Source organism: Drosophila obscura, unplaced genomic scaffold (assembly GCF_018151105.1).
Source record: "Drosophila obscura isolate BZ-5 IFL unplaced genomic scaffold, ASM1815110v1 contig_192, whole genome shotgun sequence".
Lineage (NCBI taxonomy): Eukaryota > Metazoa > Arthropoda > Insecta > Diptera > Drosophilidae > Drosophila > Drosophila obscura.
The window spans coordinates 523,513-543,816 of NW_024542781.1; the positions used below are offsets into that span (position 1 = coordinate 523,513).

Sequence of the window (20,304 nt, forward strand, 5' to 3'; positions counted from 1 at the left end):
GGGCCAGTCTTGATGGTACTGAGACCCAATCAATTGCTGACCACAACCAGTCGGAGTCGCCAATTGCTGACTGCTCTCATATATATAATTTGAATAAATGATTTATAATGAAAACACTCTAGCGGTGCGCGCGTCGTATACGTAATATGGAGCAGTGCAGAGCAGAGCATAGAGTAATTGATATATGGCGCTAATTGCGCCCTGACGCCCATTTGTGGTGGGAAGCGGTCCGGTCCAGCGCGGAGAGCGCCACTTTATCAGCGCGTCTGAGGAATCCTGGGGTAGCCAGAGCCACAACCAGATCTAGTGTCGCGACGGTGTCAGGTGCCGCTTATTAACTAATTAAAGTTGCATATTTCTTGAGATCTGAAAATTGATTTGCAGTGCCAATTGAATGGAATGGCTTCTAGCTGAGCTGGGCAGCGCTCTTGTCCCACAATAAGCCACAAATGAATGCTGTGCAGCTGTCCCTTAACCATTTCCACGTCATCAAGGAGAGTACAAGCAACCCTATACCGTCGACTCATCAAACCCACCCACCCACCACTTAGCGGGCCAGTGTGTAATTATTGGGTGGGCTGGGGTGGTGTCAAGCCCCTGCACGTCATTCGCTCACGTATGCAAAAGATTTTCGTGACGAAAGTCCAGTCGGACAAAGTTCAGTGACCGGGCCAAAATGCAGCCACGAAGCCCCCAAAATTAAAGCCAAAACGGATTTTCATTCAGCGCTGGGCCACTGTCGTCCCTCTCTTTAAAAATAAACGCGAAACTTTTACAAATTTGTATTTTTGTTATTATTAATTGAACCCGCTCTCGGCCAGGGCGCACTTGTCCGGCCAAAGCCCGCGCCCGAGCCGCCGCCCCAGTCACCGCTCAGTCGCGCCCCTCGTAAACTTTGAAACCGGCCCGAGACGACTGCTGTTGCTGTTGCTGTTGTTGCTGCTGCTGCTGTTGCTGTTGTTAAAAGCGCAAACGCCGGCAGCAAAGGTTCGATTTCACTTTCGCACGCTGTCTCGAGAAAGGTGGGGGAGAGGCGAACGAGGGGGAGGAGCAGGCGCATCTGGGGTGCTGGAGCTAAAGCTGGAGCTGAAGCTGGAGAGGATGGGAATGGGTAGGCTGACTCTGACTGTGACGCGGGACCTGTCATGTGTTTAACTTTTGCTGCTCTCACTTGCTTTCTTTCATGTTGGATTCTCTCTCCCTCTCCCTCTCTTTCTCTCTTTGGAGCACCGGATCTGTTTCCTTTTGCATTTTCATTGATACACTGAAATAAATTTATATTAATCGATGATCCAGTAACAAAAAATCCATTTGAAAAATGCAATGGAAAATATATTAAAAGTAAAAAAATATATTAAAAGTAATTAAATATAACGTAGATTTTTAGCTAATTTTAAGCTTATTTTTTTCTGTGCAGTGCAGGAGAAATTTGTTGAATTTGTCAGCATTTTCCAGACCATTCTTTGGGCCTCTCCTGGCATGGGTCCCCCCAATTTTGAGACTTCACTGGAATCATCGGCCCACTGATGCCGCAGGTATCGTACCAGCTACCTGCTGGCGCTGTGAATGTGAGTTAAAGACAAAAGCAAACATCATGCAAAAATCTTCCTGCATTACACAAACGCGGAAGGTTTTTCGCTGTACTCGTACTCGTACTCGCACATTTCATGGATTTTCCAGCGCTCCAACAGCATTTTCATGGCATTTTCATTGATGTTTTCAAGCGTGCATGTGCTGCCAGCCCGTATGCGAAACTAGCAGTTAAATTAGCAGTTTTTCCCGTTGCCTCCGCGCTGCACTACAATTTTACATTGCACTGACTGACGACTATTGGGGGGGGTTTGGGGATTTTTTTTTTTTTTTTGTTCGGTTTCGGGTTTTTTTTCTCTGTTTTTTGTTGGTGGTTTTTTGTTTTTTGCAATTTATAATTGAGTTGCAATTTGGCATGCGAGCTAAGAAATGGCCAAGAGTCAAGACCCGAAACTATTTGTGGTATGTGTGGGATTTTCGTGGAACTTGCATGCGTATTCGTCATCAAGAAGATATGGCAAAAGCATTTAAATTGAAATGATTCCTCTTTTAACTTAACCCTTGTGTTGTGGCTATACAACATAAAGAACCTGCAACAGGACCGCAAGAGTTTTAAGCCTGCAGCGTAAAGAGCAAGCAGAAACATATTTCAGAGTGAAAGAATTTCACTAAACCATAAATATCAGACAACCAAAGTAAATTTAACTAATAAAAGTGGGGCACTACTTGCACCCCCAATGCCAGTCGGGGGTTAAGAACAAGTAGGCATGGCATCTGAATTTATATCGCATTTATATCCTAAACAGAAGACACAACCCCCAAGATTACACGCAAAAAAAGAAAAAACCCAAAACCGGGGCATGATCAAAAGCCGGTAACAACCGAAACACAAATCAAAACGCAGAATCCAGTGTCCAGGGCAAAAAGCCGGCGCAGAACCAACCACTCGAAATCTGTGAAAATGTTGCCGCACGCGATCGGGACATTCGCATTCGCATTTCATTTCATTTCGATTCATTGATACACAGCCTCCAGCAGGATAAAAAAAAACCTACTTCTCCTCGGCACAGTTCCAAATTAAATAATACGATCTGATCTGGCTGTGTGTGTGTGTGCGCTCCTTATTATTATTATATTGTATTCCACCCTTTTTTTGCGTGCTGCCCAGAGCGGCGTTTTTTTGTGCCATTTTCTTAGGAATTCCTTGGCACGCAGCAACAGCAGCAGCAACAGCCGAAGCCGATGCCGAATCCGGGTCCATATCCCCTGTCGCATGATCAATCAGAACGTTCCATCAACATTCCCCGATCTCAATCTGAATCTGGATCTCGTGGACTGGGATATTGACTTTCCAGAGACGCGTCGTAGTTCACTTTCCTTTTTGTGAGACGACAGCTGAAGCTGGAGGGCCGGGCGGCACGTGCCTAGCTTCTGCTTTCTTCACTTTCGTCGGTGTTCTCGGGTTACCATTCTTCGGTGTTACCCCTTTCGGGGCCACGCCCCCCAGTCATTATAGCGCACACTTACGCAAGGCGGATATTGATTTCGAGATTGGCAGCAGATTGGTTGGGGCGGGGGTGGAAGTAGAACACAACTACTACGAGTACCGAGCTCACGTGTGCCCCGTGTGACACAGGCAGGCCCGGCTGACTGTGACTGATGACTGCTGACTTGCGAGGATGACATCTGCGTTCGCCCATTGTGTTTCACTTTTCATCAAACTTATATTAATAAGTTGCTTGCGCCATAATTAAACCGAATTTGATATTTCCGGCCGGGGGAGAGACACTTGGTTCACTGAACCCACGGAAAAATCCTTGAACCCCACGATCAAGACGCCAGACGAAATAAATATTTTATACATATGTATTTGCCAATAATCTATTTCAAACAAAGAACCAGAAAAATATGGGGGAAAAAAAAACTAAAGTTAGAGAAGCGTCGCGTCTGGCTGCCCTTTTTGGTTTTTGGCGGCACCCTCACAAAATTATTGACCAGCGTTCCATCCAAACCAAAGAGCCGAGGTAACGCAAAAAAAAAACACAACTCACAAGAAGTCGGACTCTGACTGACTTTGAGCTGGACTTGTCTGTCTCATTGGAATGGGGGATGCTACCCAAATATTTCTGTTGGTCAGGAAAGGACTTCTGTGCGGTTTGTTCATGTTTTTGTATCTGCTGCTGGCGGTTCTTCTTCCCCTCCTCCACACACACACACACAGACACACATTTCATTCTAATCAAAATTCTGCAAAACATATAATTCGAATTTTTGATATTTCATCTGACCATTTTGCGGAGAAAATTGCATTTAAACGCCTATTATGCGCTTTTTATTTGCAACCCATACTTTTCTGCCCGATTGCCCTCGCTGACTCAGTCATGCAAAAATACAAATCATTGTTTAAGTATATACTCGTACGCGTACCTATAAGTATAATGCTGATACGAGTATATCGCACAACACATATAAAAATATATGGTACATATATACTAACTTACAGTCATGATACTCTGATCTGTCAACTAGTCGGCTGTCGGCTTCCTGCTTCGGGAGTTAATTAAATAAAGTCGTAATATCGTTAGCAAATAAAATAAATTGTCTTCAATTACATGAATGACATCCAAGGCGCAATCTCTGGCTGGTGATTGACCTCTTTCAATGTGTTTCTTGGCATTCTTGGCTTGATTGCCCCGAACTGCAGCAGGAAGATAATGAAATTGTATATGCACTTGCATATATACATATGTATGTATATATATATATACAGTATACTCGCAGTCCATATGCAGGCTATGCGCCATGCACTTAATCAAAAAATACGACAAAATCAAGTGTAAACAAAACTGCATCGCAGATCTCGACTCGAACTGGCAGTCAGCATCGACACCGACTCCGACTCCGACTCCGAGACCGACCCGACCGATCGGGTGCATTGAACACATGAATATCCGGCAACAAAACAAAAATTTAAATCTCATTTACTCATTTATACAAATACATATGCATATTATATGTACTATATATACAATGCACTGCAAAAATAGTTGCCTGTTACATTTAAATCGTTATTAAATTTAAAACAAAACTTTTGCGGTTTCTGTTTTTTTCCAGAGGAGGAAGCTGAGCACTATAATTATCGTACATTGGGAGAAATTAAAGATACTGGAGTATTAAAGTATATTTAAATTAATTGATGGAATTAGCAGATAGAATGCTGTAAATTTAATTTAATTACTATTAAATACATTGAAAGGTTTAATTGGGAAAATTATGTATTAGTAGTATAAATTTGGAGTGGATTAGGAGTAGCTGAAGGCAGCTCTTCTTCCTTCTGTGGCTACTGCCAGCCCGGATATGTATAAACCACTAAGACTACTAAGTATATTAATATTAATATTATTATATTATTATTATTAATTGTTTGTTGCAGTTAGGTTTTTATATTTTATTTGCTTGCAATATTATACAATATTCTTTGCCATTGATGATTCGCCAAAATCGATCCAGTTTGTCTAATATTAGAATCAAGATATGTACGTATGTACATATATTCAATATATATATATTCTAATGATTCTATAGCGACCTGTGTTAGAATTGACTCTCGTCTTCTAATGCGATGCGGTTGACCTTGACGTTCTACCGAGAGTTTATTGTCCTTTCAATAGAACACGCTAAATAAACTCGAATTTTAGCTGTCGTACAGATACCATATACAATATATATCTTTAAGTATATATAGCATATACATATATTAAGTTTATATACTGCACTAATTCTGCGACGAACTAGTTTCGACAAAACAGATTGAGATTCCAATTCCGATTCCGATTCCTGAAAGCCGAACAATAATAAGCGTGAAAAAAAGTCCACAAAGTGCATATAAAAAATGTATTTAAATTTACCCACAACCCGCACTGACTGCTGACTGCTGTCTGTCGTCTCCAGTTGCTACGAGTATATCCCCATGGTACAACAGCATCCCGCTGCTCCAACCCTCTGTTCCAGCCCAATAAGCTGCTCCATTCCGCTGCCGTTCTGTGCCCCCATCCCATCAGCTGACTGGATCTACGCGCGCGCCTGTTTAATTGCATCTGCGTGGGCCTCCTCCTGCTCCTTCCCCTGGGCTGTGCTCCGTCTGTGGTAGTATCTCTGTGTGACTTTATGCAAATTAAACAAGTTCGCTGCCAAAATATTGCCGTCTGTGTTGATTTGTTGTTGCTCTGGCCTGCTGCTGTATTTGCTTTTAATTATTTATTTGCATTTATGTGCTGTGTGTGTACAGATGTGTGTGTGTGTGTGTTTGTACAGGTGTATTTAACCGTGTATGTGTAGTCAGTGTAAGTAGTTTGGCTAGTCCCCCGCCCGGCACTGGAAGCTTTGTGGTACCATAACAAAAAAGCGATTCCAAAAACCCCAAAAACCAAACATGTTTCATGTTTTTTGGGCGTTTGGGCGTTTGCTGCTCGAGGAATATATCTCTGTTATTATTGATTAGCTAAATTGTTGTTAATTAGTTTGACTTTGAACTTGATTTAGAGCTTGTTTGGGGGCAAATGTGTCAATAGTCGCTGCCGGCCAGTCGTCTATCTATTTCGTGTTGGTGGGGGTTCATCAGTCGTCGATCGGTACAAAGAACGAGGGGCCCAGTCACGTGTTGGAATATCGGCTAGAGAACTTTAAAGTCAAGTCAACTGGGGGGGGATACGGAGATACTCTTTTTGGAACTGCCACCTGAACCCATTGTATCTCATATGTATAATATTTCTCTGCCTCTCTGTCTGTTGTTATCCAATTTCCAGTCTAGCTTTTCAGGGGGGTTGCAGTAACTGGCACTGAGTATCCCCCATTCATGCCCTAATTGCAGGCCCAGTGGAACAGATTCGAGCGTTTCATGATCATGACTAAGGTCAGATTCATAAAAAAAACCGCATAAAATACGAGTAGACCCAATTTAGCGGACAAAAAGCACACTCGAAATTTGTGCGCAAAGAAATTAAAAGCGAAATGGAAATTGTTTATACAAATGCCGACCAGACCAGACGAGACGAGACGAGACCAGGCCAGGCCAGACCCTGCATTTGCAATAAACATTTGCACGTTCATTGTGTATCGAGGTTTGTGGTTTTGGGTGTCCAGTGCCGCCGTATCATGTGGACGGCCCGGGAGACCCTCGCAGATAGCGAGCGAGGCGCTTCCATTTTCAAGGGTTCGCCTTGTCTGGCAGCTCGGATTTTCCGTTTCCACATTGAACTTGAGTGCTCTCCGATCGGATTTGATCTGCTCGGTCTAGCCCTGATGGTGTTTGTTGGCAGAAGCGAATCCAATCAGGTGTTGTCGGAGTCGCTTGGGGAGTCAACTGCTGCTGCTGCTGCTGCTGCCGGATCTGGATCTGTATATCTGTATCTGTATCTGGATATCTGGATCTGGTGCATTAGTGCATAAATCATGCGCGTCCGATGATATCACGTGTTATAATTAGAACGAGGCATTTTCACTTTTCCCAACATCCCAACATTGCGATCAAATGTCCGTATCCGCGTAGGGCTGGGTTGACAGCTGAAAATCGTGATATTTGATGTTTGTATCTATCATATGTATGGCCTGGAGTGGGAGGGGGGTAGAGAGGGGAAGCGAAACCCCATCGAGCCATCAATGGAAACCAATGCCCGTAAAGTGTCGTTCATTATGACCTCCTGTTGCAGTTGCAGTTGCATTTGTTGCTGTTGCTGTTGCCGTTGCCGTATTGTTGCTACTATTGCCATGGTTCTTGTTACAATGTAATCGCTGGCGGCTCTTTAAAATATGCAGCAGCGATACTGTCAATAGCTAAGAGTATCTCTGGTCGGGTCTTGCCGCTGGCCCACTCCAACTGAGAACTGGAGACTCAGCCAGCAGCCAGCATCCAGCAGCCAGCAGTGGCCAACATCGCCAGCAGCAGCACGTTGACCATGAGAACATGTTATTAAATTACTGTAATAATGTATTAAGTATGTAAGAATGCTACAAATGTTAATATGTAATAATAATTGTAATAGGTTGTTGCTATATGCCAATATGCCATACGGACGGACCAATCTACTCGACTTTGGTCAACAGTCAACCGTCGGCGGTCGGCGGTCGGCGGTCGGCAGTCAAAGGGGGGGACTCATTGTGGTTAACTCCCAATCCCCTTCCACTCCTCCCTGTCATTCTACGCACTCTACGAGTCGTTTGTCAAACGATCAGCGGAACTCGCATTTGACATTTTCATTTTCAATTCCATGAAAGTGTTAATAATGCACTTATGTGAATATGTGCACATGTGCACAGACATATGAACTCTCGTATGTGTATTGAGTGAGTGAGTAATATGGGTACATGGGCGGTCCGTATCGATATCGATGATACACATACGAGTATTTAATTTATGGTTCCTTTCCTTCATTTGCGTCACTTCAGTCACCGATGGGTTGGGTTGGGTTCGGCTTCTCGCTGCACTGTGGGTGGGGGGGACAGGAGGATTTAACCTTTTTTTGGAAAGTAAAAAGTGTGCCGAATTTGTAAGTTAATATAGGCAGCTAAAAAAAGCTTTAAATAACTGATTGGATGCCTTAATAGATGCCCATTTATTGCCATTCAATCCATGTAATATCCTCATTTCAAATCCCAAGAACTATGGCAGTTCTTTCCATTGTCTTTCAATGGGATGGGGGGGTATCCCATGCCTATAAATACATTTCTATATAAATACTCGTGGTTATTATCTATGAATGTTAATGCTGTTGTGTACATAAATCCCTTAATTATATGCAAACGTTCTGATGGTGGCTTTCATCAAGACAACTTAATGTATAAATATGTTAATTAATTTTTTCGCCTCTTTATTAAAATTGTTACTGGTTGAGCGTTCCCTCCCGGTGCGCATTTGCTTTCTTCTTCGCGTCGATGATTATTTTGGGTGTTATGCAATCAAGACGATAATTTCAACATTTCTACATATAATAAGAGGGGGAGGGGGTGGGAATAAAAAAGTCAAGGATATTGCATATCCAGTTCTGACAATTCGATTGCTGGAGTCTCGTATTTTATGAGACTTTATTTATGTGGACTGTTAAGTTCTTTATTTTTATTTTGCCAACGAGTTAAACTTGTAAATAAATAAAATATAATTATTTAGTCGGCGTTGTTCAATTAATTAATATTATTTATAAATGGGCTCAACTGATGTTGAACAATTGCGTGTGTCTTGTTCGGTTCGGCGTGTGCATTAAATACTCTAATTTATGGCAGCTAATGTCAAAAGAGCTGTTCTGAGGTGCGGTGGCGCTGCAAAAGTGTTTCTCTTGCGTACGACTATACATATATGTATGTCTCTTATTTTGATATCTAAATTAGCATTTTGTCTGTTTTTTTCCCAGCTCTGGCTCTGGCTCTGGGCTCTGGCTCTGACTTTGGCTTTAGGGTATGTGTATGTCTTTGCTTAGTGCGTTCATATTTTATATTTACACAATTGCACAGAGCCAATACCGATACCGAATACCCCATGACTGTACCCCACGTCTGCCTGTGTCTGTGTCTGTGTCTGGGCCTGTTGTTTGCTTATCCGCCCACGCTGGCCGATCATTAAACAGCTATAAACAAATTATGTCAATTTGTGTGTAAACATGATATCGAATCGAATCAAATCCAATCGCTCCATCATCAAGTGGCTGGGGCATCAAGTGCAGACGCCAGACATCGGTCTGCATCGGATCTCCAGCCTCAATAAATGGCAAATATTGAATTGCAGTCTACGGTTGATTCGGATTACGGACCAAAGTTTTCCGTTTTCAGCTGCCAGAGATTTGCCGTTTGAAATTTCGTCTGAATGCAGCGTCGCGTCGCGTCGCGTCGCGTTGCATCGTGTCGCGTCACCGTCAACATTTAGTTTGGCTTTGCATTTTGTTACTTGAGCTAAATTACAGCGCATGAAATACGGAAGTTGTTATTGCTATTACGGCATTGATTGCAACCTGCACTTAGACGGGGACAAAAAAAAAGATACACACACCGAGAGAGAGAGATACAAATAAATACTATTTTGAGGCATTTACTAGTTGATAGATAGATGATGCTGGAGTTTGGTAACAGAGCAAAGGGCGTGCTGTGTGTGCTGGCCCAAAGTTGTATGCTGCTAATTTTGATTTATTGCACATGGCCTTTTATGGCATTTTTTATCTTCTTAATGCTTCCTGTTCTCCATAATAACTGTGTCTCTGTGTGCAACTATGACTAGGCCACTTGTGTAAGTGTCTGTCTGTGCGAGAAAACCCCCTGGTTCTTTCCCGCTCTCCCGCTCATTGAGACTGATCTCGAGCCCCAGTTCGAGACTGAGACCGAGACCGAGCATAGCGCGTGTTATTTGATATTGAACTTGGCTTTGGCTTTGGCTTTGACGCTTACGTCGAGTGTGTGTGGCACGAGCTCTGTAGCGTAAACTCGCTCTCGCTCTCGTTATTGTTGTTTTTTCATCTTATTCTAATTTATTAATTATTTATTTATGTTGTCAGCGAGCACAATACCTCGCCGTAGGTGGTAATGGTTTGGCACTGCAGCCAGGCAGGGCGGGGCGGGGTGGGGCATATGCATATGTGTCGCATTTTGTGCATTAAACGGCTTTCAGCAATTCGTATGATTATTGATATTACTTATGCAAAAGCCAAACTTTTAATGGCACACATGTGCTCATGTGTCTGTGGGGTGAACGTCATGCTATGTGCATATGCATATATTTTTGTGGTTTAAGAGACACTTTTGAATTGAAAGTTAATTCATATTTAAAGCCGGGCTAACTGGCTCTTGTAGGCTAGGAATTTGTACTTTTATTATTTTCTTACTATATAGAATCAGATTCAGAAAACTGAACACACCCTGTTTTTATAAGATCTCCAGGAATAAATATTAGCATTGCCTAAATGAACTGCAACTACTAATGCAAATGCTTCCACCAATTTATTTGCATTTTATTTATTTTATTGTAATCAAATATATTACAAATTAAATAATTTGAATACCAATTCCTTTGGCTATTTTTATCCACATTCATTCTCGATAATAAAAATTAACCCATAGCTTCTCCCAAACTAGATCATTCAGTGATCGAATAATTGTACCATTTGTATCTCACCTGGTTAACGTCATAAGCATTCCGGTTTCGTGTGTAATATCCCCAAAAAGAATTGAGTTGAAAGAGTACGAATAAACAGGGTAAAATACTTGTTTCGCTTTAAATAAGATAACGTAATTAATTGGCGCTAATCTGTGCAGCAACAAAGAAACCTAATAACAATAAGAATAATGTGCACATTTCAGTCTCGGGAATCGTCTGGCATAGTCCCAAGACTATGGCGGGATAATGACGCGTTTCAAATAAAACAAGAAACAAAATAATACAAAATTCAAATTAATTAAATGCATTCTGTTTGCCAGCAAGCAGACGAGTTTTGCCCCCTCCGTTTACTGGGTGGTGTGAATACTACACCCAATCGTAATATGCATCGTTGTATTGTTCACAATTTAATTGGGAATTTATACACTGGGGGGACTTGGCTTTTATGTTCTTCTCCCCTTGCTAATCTCAAGGTCGGCGCCTCTTTGCTGTTGGGTTTTTTTATGGTGAATTAAATGTCACAGCTGGGACTGGGGTCCGAGCCAAGCTAATAGGCATTACCGATTGGACAATGATTTGGCGAAAAACGTATGAGTCCCCCCCTGCAGACGTGTCCCCCCAGCAAAGGGCTACTTCGCATGCCGCTTATGATTAATCACAATTGTGTGTTGCTATCAATTTTAATTTCATTATAAAAGCTTAAATTACAATCGCCGGGTGCCCAAAGTAAAGTCCGGCAAACAGAAACAGAAATCCAAAGCCCAGCACATGACACCTCGAACAAGAGAAACAGAGGAAACCTTTCGAAGAAGAAGCTATGTGCTATGATACCATAATCCACGAATAAAACTAAAGAAACCAAAGACCAGCACACACACACACACCACACACACCACTTCACTCCACTCCACTCGCTTACCAAAAAAAAAAAGCTCACAAATAGTTCAATGAACTTTTTGTTTTTGTCTCTTGTATGTTGCTATGCTGGCTCGCTCTCTCTCTCTCTCCCTCTCTGTGTCTGTCTCTGTCTCGCTCTCTATGAATGCATATCTCTCTCTCTCTTTCACACTTTTTGTGTCTCTCAGTATGTGTGTGTATGTATTTATTTATGCTTTATTTTTATTTGTTTCGCCTATTTGAATTCAATTTTTGATGTAGCCAGAAAGGTGGGAAATATTTTGGAGCTAGAGCCACAAAAGCCAACTAAAAATGCATTGAAAGCTCACACCGCACGCATACACACAGATACAGATACAGACAGATACAGAGCCAAACGTAAACACAGACATGTTTATTCGTAGATCGAATTCACCTTTACAACAATCCGATAACGAGCGCCATGGAGCTTAGGCATACTCTCGTATTATACATCGTTTGTCTCGTCTTCATTTCAATATGTTTGATCACTGTCTGGATGCGTGCTTATATCTTGTATCTGTGTGTGTGTGTTGTGTGCCCGAAAATATTGTCACGTAGCCAGCGCCACCAGCCTGATATTCTTTGTTAATAATTTTGAATGAATTTTGATAGCTGCATGCAGGTTGTACCCCCCACTCTCCACACTCTTCACTCTCCATAAAAAGGCATTTTCACATGCCTCTAATCAAGTGTGAATAATCCCATTTTGGGACCCGCCACCAAGCCAAAAGCCTTTAAGCTTAATTGTTATGCTGATAGAGGCGCTAGATGGATTGGTTTCAGCTTCAGGCATATACCATCAGTATACCAACAACAACACCAAAAAACACACATCCAAGAGTCTCACCTGACAGGTGTACAAATACACAGGTAGCCCAATAGTGTCTCCTTGTGGGTGACTGTAAATGCGTATGCGTGATTGTTTATGTCTGTGTGTCTGTGTGTGTGTCAGCCAGCTCACGTTTCGTTTATCGTCTTGGGAAGCTCCAAACTTGGCAGTATGTTTTTTTTTTCATTTATTTTCATTTTGTTGGTTTGCCCAAACACTCTGATAATTTTACATACTATAAAATAATTAAGACGGTTTTGACATGTTCAACGCGTCGAACAGTTAATGCTCTTAAAGAGCATTTAATAATTATTATTTTCTTTTTTGAATATGTATGTTCTATATCTATGCATTTCTGATTTAAAGTTTACTGAAGCTCTTCGCTGTACGTTTATTAAAATTTCTAAAATTTAAATGACTCACAGTTCCTTTAGCTGGCATTAATTCCACTCCTAAGTAGCGCAAATGGTTGCCCAAATTCGATACAGCCCATTCAAGGGCTTCAAACTATCGAAAACCAATATGTAGTAATAGTCTTTTAATTGAATTGTCGCAAATACCCAGTACTGTGTCGCTTTCAAACCCATTTTTGTTGATTTTTGGCTGTTTTTGTTTTTTTTTTTTTATTTATTTTTGGTATTTTTGCTGCCTCAACTGTAGGCGCGTGCGTTTGCGCTGATATTAATTAATTGTCATGTGTTTATTACACAATCTTTCTGCGAGTGGGAGGCACGGGTAGCGTGATGCTGATGCTGTGACTGAAACTGGGACTGCTGAGACAGTGCTGCTTACGCAATTCGGTGCCGTTTGTACAGGTGCCCCGCGGCTGACGTCACTGATAGTAGAGGCAGAGCTCCCTCAGTCCCTCAATCCCAGCAAAAGCACCTAAGTACACACAACCATTTAGATATTGTTGTGCGGCTGGCCCGGCCTGGCTGCGCATTTGGTTAACTTGGACTTGGCCAACAAGCCTAAAGTCAGTGCCAAGCAATGAAAATTGCAACGTGTTTTGGCATTAGACGTGAAAGTGCGAGTTTGCACTCGAGTCTGGTCGGGGGAGGGGGCGAGGGCGACCGTTGGCGGTTGGGGCGTGAGTGGGTGCTTGGCCACTCGCTTGGACAGTGCCTGAAATAGGGGAAAAAGACTGGAACGGGGATCTCGACGGGGTCTGCTGCTGCCTACACCAACGTCAGTTAGTTGACTTTTATGGCACGTAATTTGCAATTGGCAAAACCAAGTCCAAGACATCCAAGACGTTGTCGACAGCGTCGACAATAAATGTGGAGAGCTGCCTGTGCCCCACACATACTCGCATTGCAGGCAAAACTTTTCACTTTTCATTTTGCGCTTTTCCATCCAACGCCGCCGGCATCGCCATTTGCAAGGGCCCATCAAGCCAGGCACGCGGTACGTGCCTCTTGAGTATTTTTTGGCCTGTTGGCCTATTAAGTCCCTGGCCTGGCCTGCCCTGGCCTGGCCCATAGGGTTCTTGCATTTACTTGGCTGCTGGCCAAAGTCTAAGCTTAATGCAGGCAGGCCTACTGCCTACTGCTAGGAAAAACCCCCCTTTCGGCCATTCGCTTAATGGCCAATCTATGCGCGGCGACCCATTTATCGCGAATATTGCGCATACGCCCTGACTACGCTGACTCTGAATCAAGACCAACAACATGACTAATCGGAAATTAAGCCGAAATGTAACATTTGGCACGTGAATCGTTCAAAAACTATGCGAAAACAACAACTATAACCAAATATGCCAACTATTTGTATTCTCTCTTTTTTTTCACGATTTTGCCAAAATAAAAATAAAGAAAAACAACAACAACCTACGGCAAAAATATGTTTGCAAATTAGGAGAAACTCTCATATTTTTGAGGCTACCAACACTGGTGGCCGGGAGATGAAACCGAAACTGAAACTGAATATATAACAAAAGGCACTTGTCTGGGTGAAATTTTCACTAGATATTCAAATGAACAACAAATGTGGCGGCAGCTGCTGTGGATTGGATGTTGCCTGAACAAACAACCAACACACAAAAAAACGGAAACCGTTAAAGCCACACAACAACAACAACAGCAGCAACAACAACAGCATTAAGAAACGTTAGTTTTGGAGTCGCTTTCAAATTGTACAAATTGTTGTTGGTGGTGGTGCTGCTGCTGGTGATGGTGCCTGTATTGGTATTGGGTCCCCACCGCCTCCATTAATGAGGCGTGCTCCGTTGTTTACCCCACTTGAAAGCGACTTCAACGACGACGCAGACGACGACGACGCTGTTGAAGATCAATGGATTGTACGACTGCCCAAGCCAAAGCCAAAACCAAGACCAAGAGCAAAGCTGCCTGCTGGTATTGGTGCTGTTGGTCTACCACTTTCGTTGTTACTGTTGTTGACTTTGAGCCGCCAAAGCTTTGAGCGATTTTTCATTGGAATAGAAAGTGAATTGAATTCGTTTTCGCTGCTATTTCTCTCCGTTCCATTGCTCTTGAGCAGCACCACAGCACCATCTCCAACGCTCTCGTCTTCATTTGGGTGCTGCTGGTTGTTTACTCTGAAAACACCACGATCACGATCAAACGGAAAGCGAGGAAGAGTCATACACCAGATGATGCTGCTGTGGAGACAGCTATCTTCCGAAAATTGGACCATGTCATTGACCTTTTGGGCTGCCCGAAAGCAGTGAGAGTGCCGTGCCAATGGTTGTTTATCTTTCGGTTTAACTCGTTGTTATAGTTGTTGTTTTCGAATTTATTGTTTGTCCAAGGGAAACCACAAGCGCAAACGAGAAGCTTTTTCTGGTTGCTCATGGATTTTACTCGAATGCAATTATAGAGTTCAATTTAAAAAGGATCTGCACTTGGGTCTAATCTCTCAGATAGTTCTTGAACTTTAAAGGTGTTTTTAGCTGGCATTTATTTCTTTTTTTTTAAGAATTTTCTAATTTTTCTTTAAGTCTGGGATATGATTTTTGGAAACCAAACTAAAAACTGTTTTGCCTAATTTATAATTTGATTTTTAGACCATATCTTTGATTTTTATTTATTTTTTATTTATTTATTATTTTTTGTTTTAATTGGTATTATTGTAATTATTATTGTATTATTGTATTTTTTGTAACAACTATCAGAAACAATAAAGAAAACAATTACTTAACCTACTGTTACTGAACGTATCCTTGATGATTTTCAGAACTCCTTCGATATTCTAATTTCCACAGGAAAATCCACTTGATTACATATATAAACGATCTTCAGAGATCTTCATTTGGCATCCGTTTGTCGCTTTCTATTTTGTAGGGGGTCTTCTAGCATTTTCCAATACGGCATCATCCAGGCAGGGGCTGCACTCCGCTGAGTCGATTTCTTTTACAAAATGTGTAAATTAAACACAGGGCAAAAGCAGCGGCAGCAGCAGCAGCAGCGGCGGCAACAGGCCAATGAGTTTATTCACCTTTCGCCTAATTATCAAAATACATAAACGAAATGTACCAAAAAGAAGATACTCGCACATATGTACAGTATACACATATGTATGTATATCGGCGAGGCTACAAGAGGCTTCGTGCAAAAGCTCCGGTCAGGCCGATGACGAAGACATCGACATCGACTCGACAACTTCAATGAAATCAATTTTACGATAATAATTTTTTGAAAGCCCCCCCCAAAATATACTCGGGCGGAGAGAAAGAGGCCTGTGAATGTGAAGCCCTGTCGCTTCATAAACATTGAATCAGTCCCAGGCACGGCACCAGCCCATGTACCGTTGGAAATTTCTTGCTTTTTCTTTTCTCAGCCTTTGGATGTGTACGGTCATGTGTGCATGTGTGTGTGTTTGTATCTTTAGGAGTATTAAATTGTTTTGTATGTATTTTGTTGTTTTTTTTTTGTCGCTGGTATTGTCTTGACGAAATGTAGGTCAAGTTATAACGTGAGAGAGTGTGTGGGGCCAGTGCCGTGCCGTGGCTGTGGCTGTGGCTGGTGGGACGAAACGGTCGCGTCGTCTCGTACCCCCTGGCAGATCAGGGAATCGAGTCTCCCGTCATCCCATCCAGCCCAGCCTCTGGCTGACTGGGATTCAGAGTTGGCGTCAAAGTCACAGACAGATCGTCAGACGCAGTCCAGGCTGTGGCAGTATTTTCTAGTAGCTGCCTCCCCAGTCAACTTTCACTTAGAAAGTTCTGCTTGCGGTTATGCCGAATCGAATCGCTTTTTGGTTGCTTATGTGCCGCCGCTTTGAGTCAGTCTGTGTGAGTGTGTGTGGATGTAAGTGATATGAATGAATATCCAGCAACCAGTTAACTGGGTCAACTCGTGTGGGCCTGGGAATACGTACCTACGTATCTATCTGTCTGATCTGCGATAATCATCGATCGATGGAGATCGATGGCGATTGAGATGAGATGATCATTTAATTGCATTTTCAATGCTGCCTGGGAAAGCTTTCCGTTAGGCGACGTCATCGTCAGCAGAGCAACCTTGGCGATCAGCTGACAGCCGCCGAGCGGCTGGCTCCGAGTGCGAGTGGATTTCCCTGAACTTCATACTGAAAAGCTAAGCTAATGTGTCTGTGTGTCTGTGTGTGTCTATTAATAGCGCATGCATGCTGCTCGCATATCCGCATCGTCTGGCTGGCTCTCTCGCTCTCTAAGTTTTCCTCTCGCTCTCTCTCTCTCTCTCTCTGTGTGTGCTGTATTCGAGTGTACTTCCTGCTGGAAAAACTTGCTGATCAGCCACTGAGAGCGAATCGAGAGCTTTTGCTCTCCGTCTGCCTTGCTCTCAGGCTGCTGCTCTGTGCTCTCAGAATGCCAATGCAGTTCGTTCTCAGTTGTTGTTCTTGTTTGCTGGGGCTGTTGCTGTGCTATTATTGACCTAATCACTTGTGGAGCACAAACGAACATTGAACTTTTACTTCCGCATTAGCACTGCACTGCACTGCATATAGCTTATTGCATTTTCCGTAGCACAGGAGATTCTCCGCTCTCATCGGGCCCTGGCTTTCCCCAATCTTTATTGAACATTTTTGCCAGTCCAGCCAGGCGTCGGCGACCGACCGCCCGCCCAGTGACATTAATTAATGCCCACAGATTCATCAAATATGCGCTGGCCGTTTGGAAAATCATATTTTATGCGCCCCCCGGCAGTAATTTGTCGTCCAGGGCAGGGCCCCCAGAGCGAGACAAAAACGGAGATAGAGACAGAGAGAGAGAGAGAGAGAGAGAGAGATCTCTAAAGAGAGCAAGAGAGACGTGAGACAGAGGGTGGGCCGCCTGGAAAATCTTGTAATTTAATGCGACAATTTTGTACGCCTGTGGCAGTGGCGACCCGACCGGACCTGGAGGACCAGCAGCCAGCCAGCAGCCACGCCACCACATGGGATGGGCTTTCAATAAAAAATGCATTAGAAATTTTCAGTTTTAAATATGTTTTTTTTTTAATATTATATTTGTATGGGTGTTTGTGAGTGTCTGAATGGGGGGTATTGGGCATTGGGGGGGTATTGGGATGCTTGTCGAATGTGTAGATATATAAATAGCTTAATATGCTTACGATCTAAACAAAATTGTTGTGCTTCATATTCTTCTCCTCCATTCCTCCTCACACGAAACGTACAAAATATTCAAAACAAAAAATCGAGCAAGATAATGCATGAGAAACGTACCAAAAATGAACATTAAAAATTGTTTGCAATAAATAATAATAAAATAGTTTAAACAAATGAAGCTTGCTCTTGAAATATGACACTAAATTTAATACTTTTTGCATAGTTTTTCCATATTGAAGCAACACATACAAGTATAACCGATGAATATATATATATGTAGATTCGTGTATATATAACATATATGGGTGATATGGTAGGATAGACGGTTCTCCCGTTTGTGTGTGTGTGTTTTTTGTTGTTTTGTTTGTTTGTTGTTGTGAACATCAATGAACAATATTTTGTATTAAATAATATGATAATAAATAGTTAATATAATAGTAATGGTAATTATACAAAAAAAAACTACATAAATACAAAAGTTCAAAGTTCTGTGGATCCCGACATCCCACCGCGAAGGCCGTACTTTCTCCGGCGCCGACAGCTGGAAGTCTCCTCGCGGCCACGCACGCGTAACCAGCGCGCGCCCCCAATCATGCCCAGAATTGTTTGAATAAGGCAAAGGCGGTATCGGGGTTCTGGTTGCTGTTGCTGTTGATGTTGTGTGGGGATGGATGTTGTGATCCTTAGTACTGCCCGGTGGGATCTAGGCAGTCCTGACGCCGTTTCTGGCGCGTGTCTTTTGTGTCGCGTGGTCGACGGTAGGTTCCTGTGGGATCCAGCATTTTGTCTGATTTTCTATAGCTCTTCTTCTGCGCACCTAAACGGTTTTCTTTCTTTGCTGTACAGCCAGTTATCTGTTGGCTGGATATAGAGATGGGTTGCGTTAACCTTGTGGCTTAGTAGGTGCCAGTGGGATCCAAAGCGAGCGACATTTTGAGTTTGATATAATGATATTTAAACGAGATAGATAATATTGGTAGCTCTATCTTTTGATAGCTCTGTGATGGTGCTCTGCTTCAGTATTGACCAGTGGGATCCAGATAGGCAGCCATGGTAATTTCTTGGTATTTTGTACGGGGAGAGAGTGATATAATTGTGCAGATTTTTCAGCTGGTCGATAGCTGTTGGCTTTTGGACTGTGTTCTTGCTACTCCTGCGCTCAGTACTGGCCAGTGGGATCCAAGTAGGCTGCCATTTGTATGCCGTGTATGTACCAAAAATACTTGAATGACAAACCGAAGTCGTTGTTGTTGTTTCCGCTGGTATCTGCGCTGCTTCTGCTGTGCTGTGCTGTGCTGTGCTCCTCCTTTGTTTAATTTAAATCAACCTTATGTTGCCTGCTTATATACCAATATATACCATTTATATTGAACTTTATACTGGTTCTCTTGGCGTGGACTTCGCTGTTGTTGTAAGTTCTTTTATTATCACCAACAGTGGATGTTGTCGTTGTCGTTGTAGTTGTCGCTGGGTTTCTTGGCTGATTATACAGCGTCGCGTGTGTGTGTGTGTTTTAGCTCTTTTTTTGTTATTGTTGTTGGTCTATAGTTTTTGTGTGGAAGAGTCACTGACACTTAAAATCCATTAAATACTTTTGTTGGATTGTCTTTATTGTTTATTAATAAGCGGCTGACTGCCTTTTTTGATTGTTTGTTTGGTGGCTTTTAAAACCGGGCAAAAAGGTCGCAGCGACGCGTGTTTCACGTTTAAAGTTGGTTAGAAAAATTTAACTACAATTCAATTCAATTTATTTGAAAAGAATTCTTTTACTTTTGCTGAACGTTACGTGAAAATCTGCGAATTCTGTAGGCTGTTTGTGGCTGCCTGTGGCTCTTGCTGCTGCGATTACTGCCGGAGCTGGATGATCTTGCACTCTCGAACGTTGTCGATATTTTGATTTGATTTTCGTCGAGCCGTAAGCTTAAATGCTCGACGGCTGGCGACGACGACGACGCCGACGACGTCAGCAGCGCACGGAGAGCGCGAGCAGCGGCAGAAAGAATCAGCCGTGGAGAGAGCGAGTGCAAAAGAGAGCGATAGCTGGCAGGTGCGTTGCTCTTAGTTTGTGCTCTTAGCAGATCGCTTGCCGGAGAGAGCGAGCCAGCAAGAGAGCATTCGGACGTTTTCATTCATGTGACCAGGTGAGATAGCTGGAGAGAGGGAGAACTAGAGCCGAGCCGAGCAGAGCCGCGTAGCATCGCTCTTCGTACCTTCGCTCCACACACACACACAGACACACGCGCTCACACCCACTTGGATTTCATTCAAGAAACAGCTGTTCTGCTCGAACTGCGACACGATCGAGTGCCCTCGTTATTCTCTTGCCGATGTGTGTGTGTGTGTTTGT

The 20,304-nt window shown here is 42.8% G+C and overlaps 1 protein-coding gene across 1 annotated transcript; it reads right to left on the minus strand.

Moving 5' to 3' along the window:
• Nucleotides 1–18,545: 18,545 nt before the first annotated feature.
• On the minus strand, nt 18,546–19,839 carry LOC111072949 (peptide tarsal-less AA). Its single transcript, XM_022365036.2, has one exon. It carries the CDS (start codon nt 18,737–18,739, stop codon nt 18,641–18,643), a length of 99 nt encoding a protein of 32 aa, XP_022220728.1. The 5' UTR covers nt 18,740–19,839; the 3' UTR covers nt 18,546–18,640.
• Nucleotides 19,840–20,304: the final 465 nt, after the last annotated feature.

Excerpts from the sequence above, each read along its gene's own strand:
- LOC111072949 (XM_022365036.2), bottom strand. The coding sequence starts at position 18,739 with ATGCTGGATCCCACAGGAACCTACCGTCGACCACGCGACACAAAAGAC.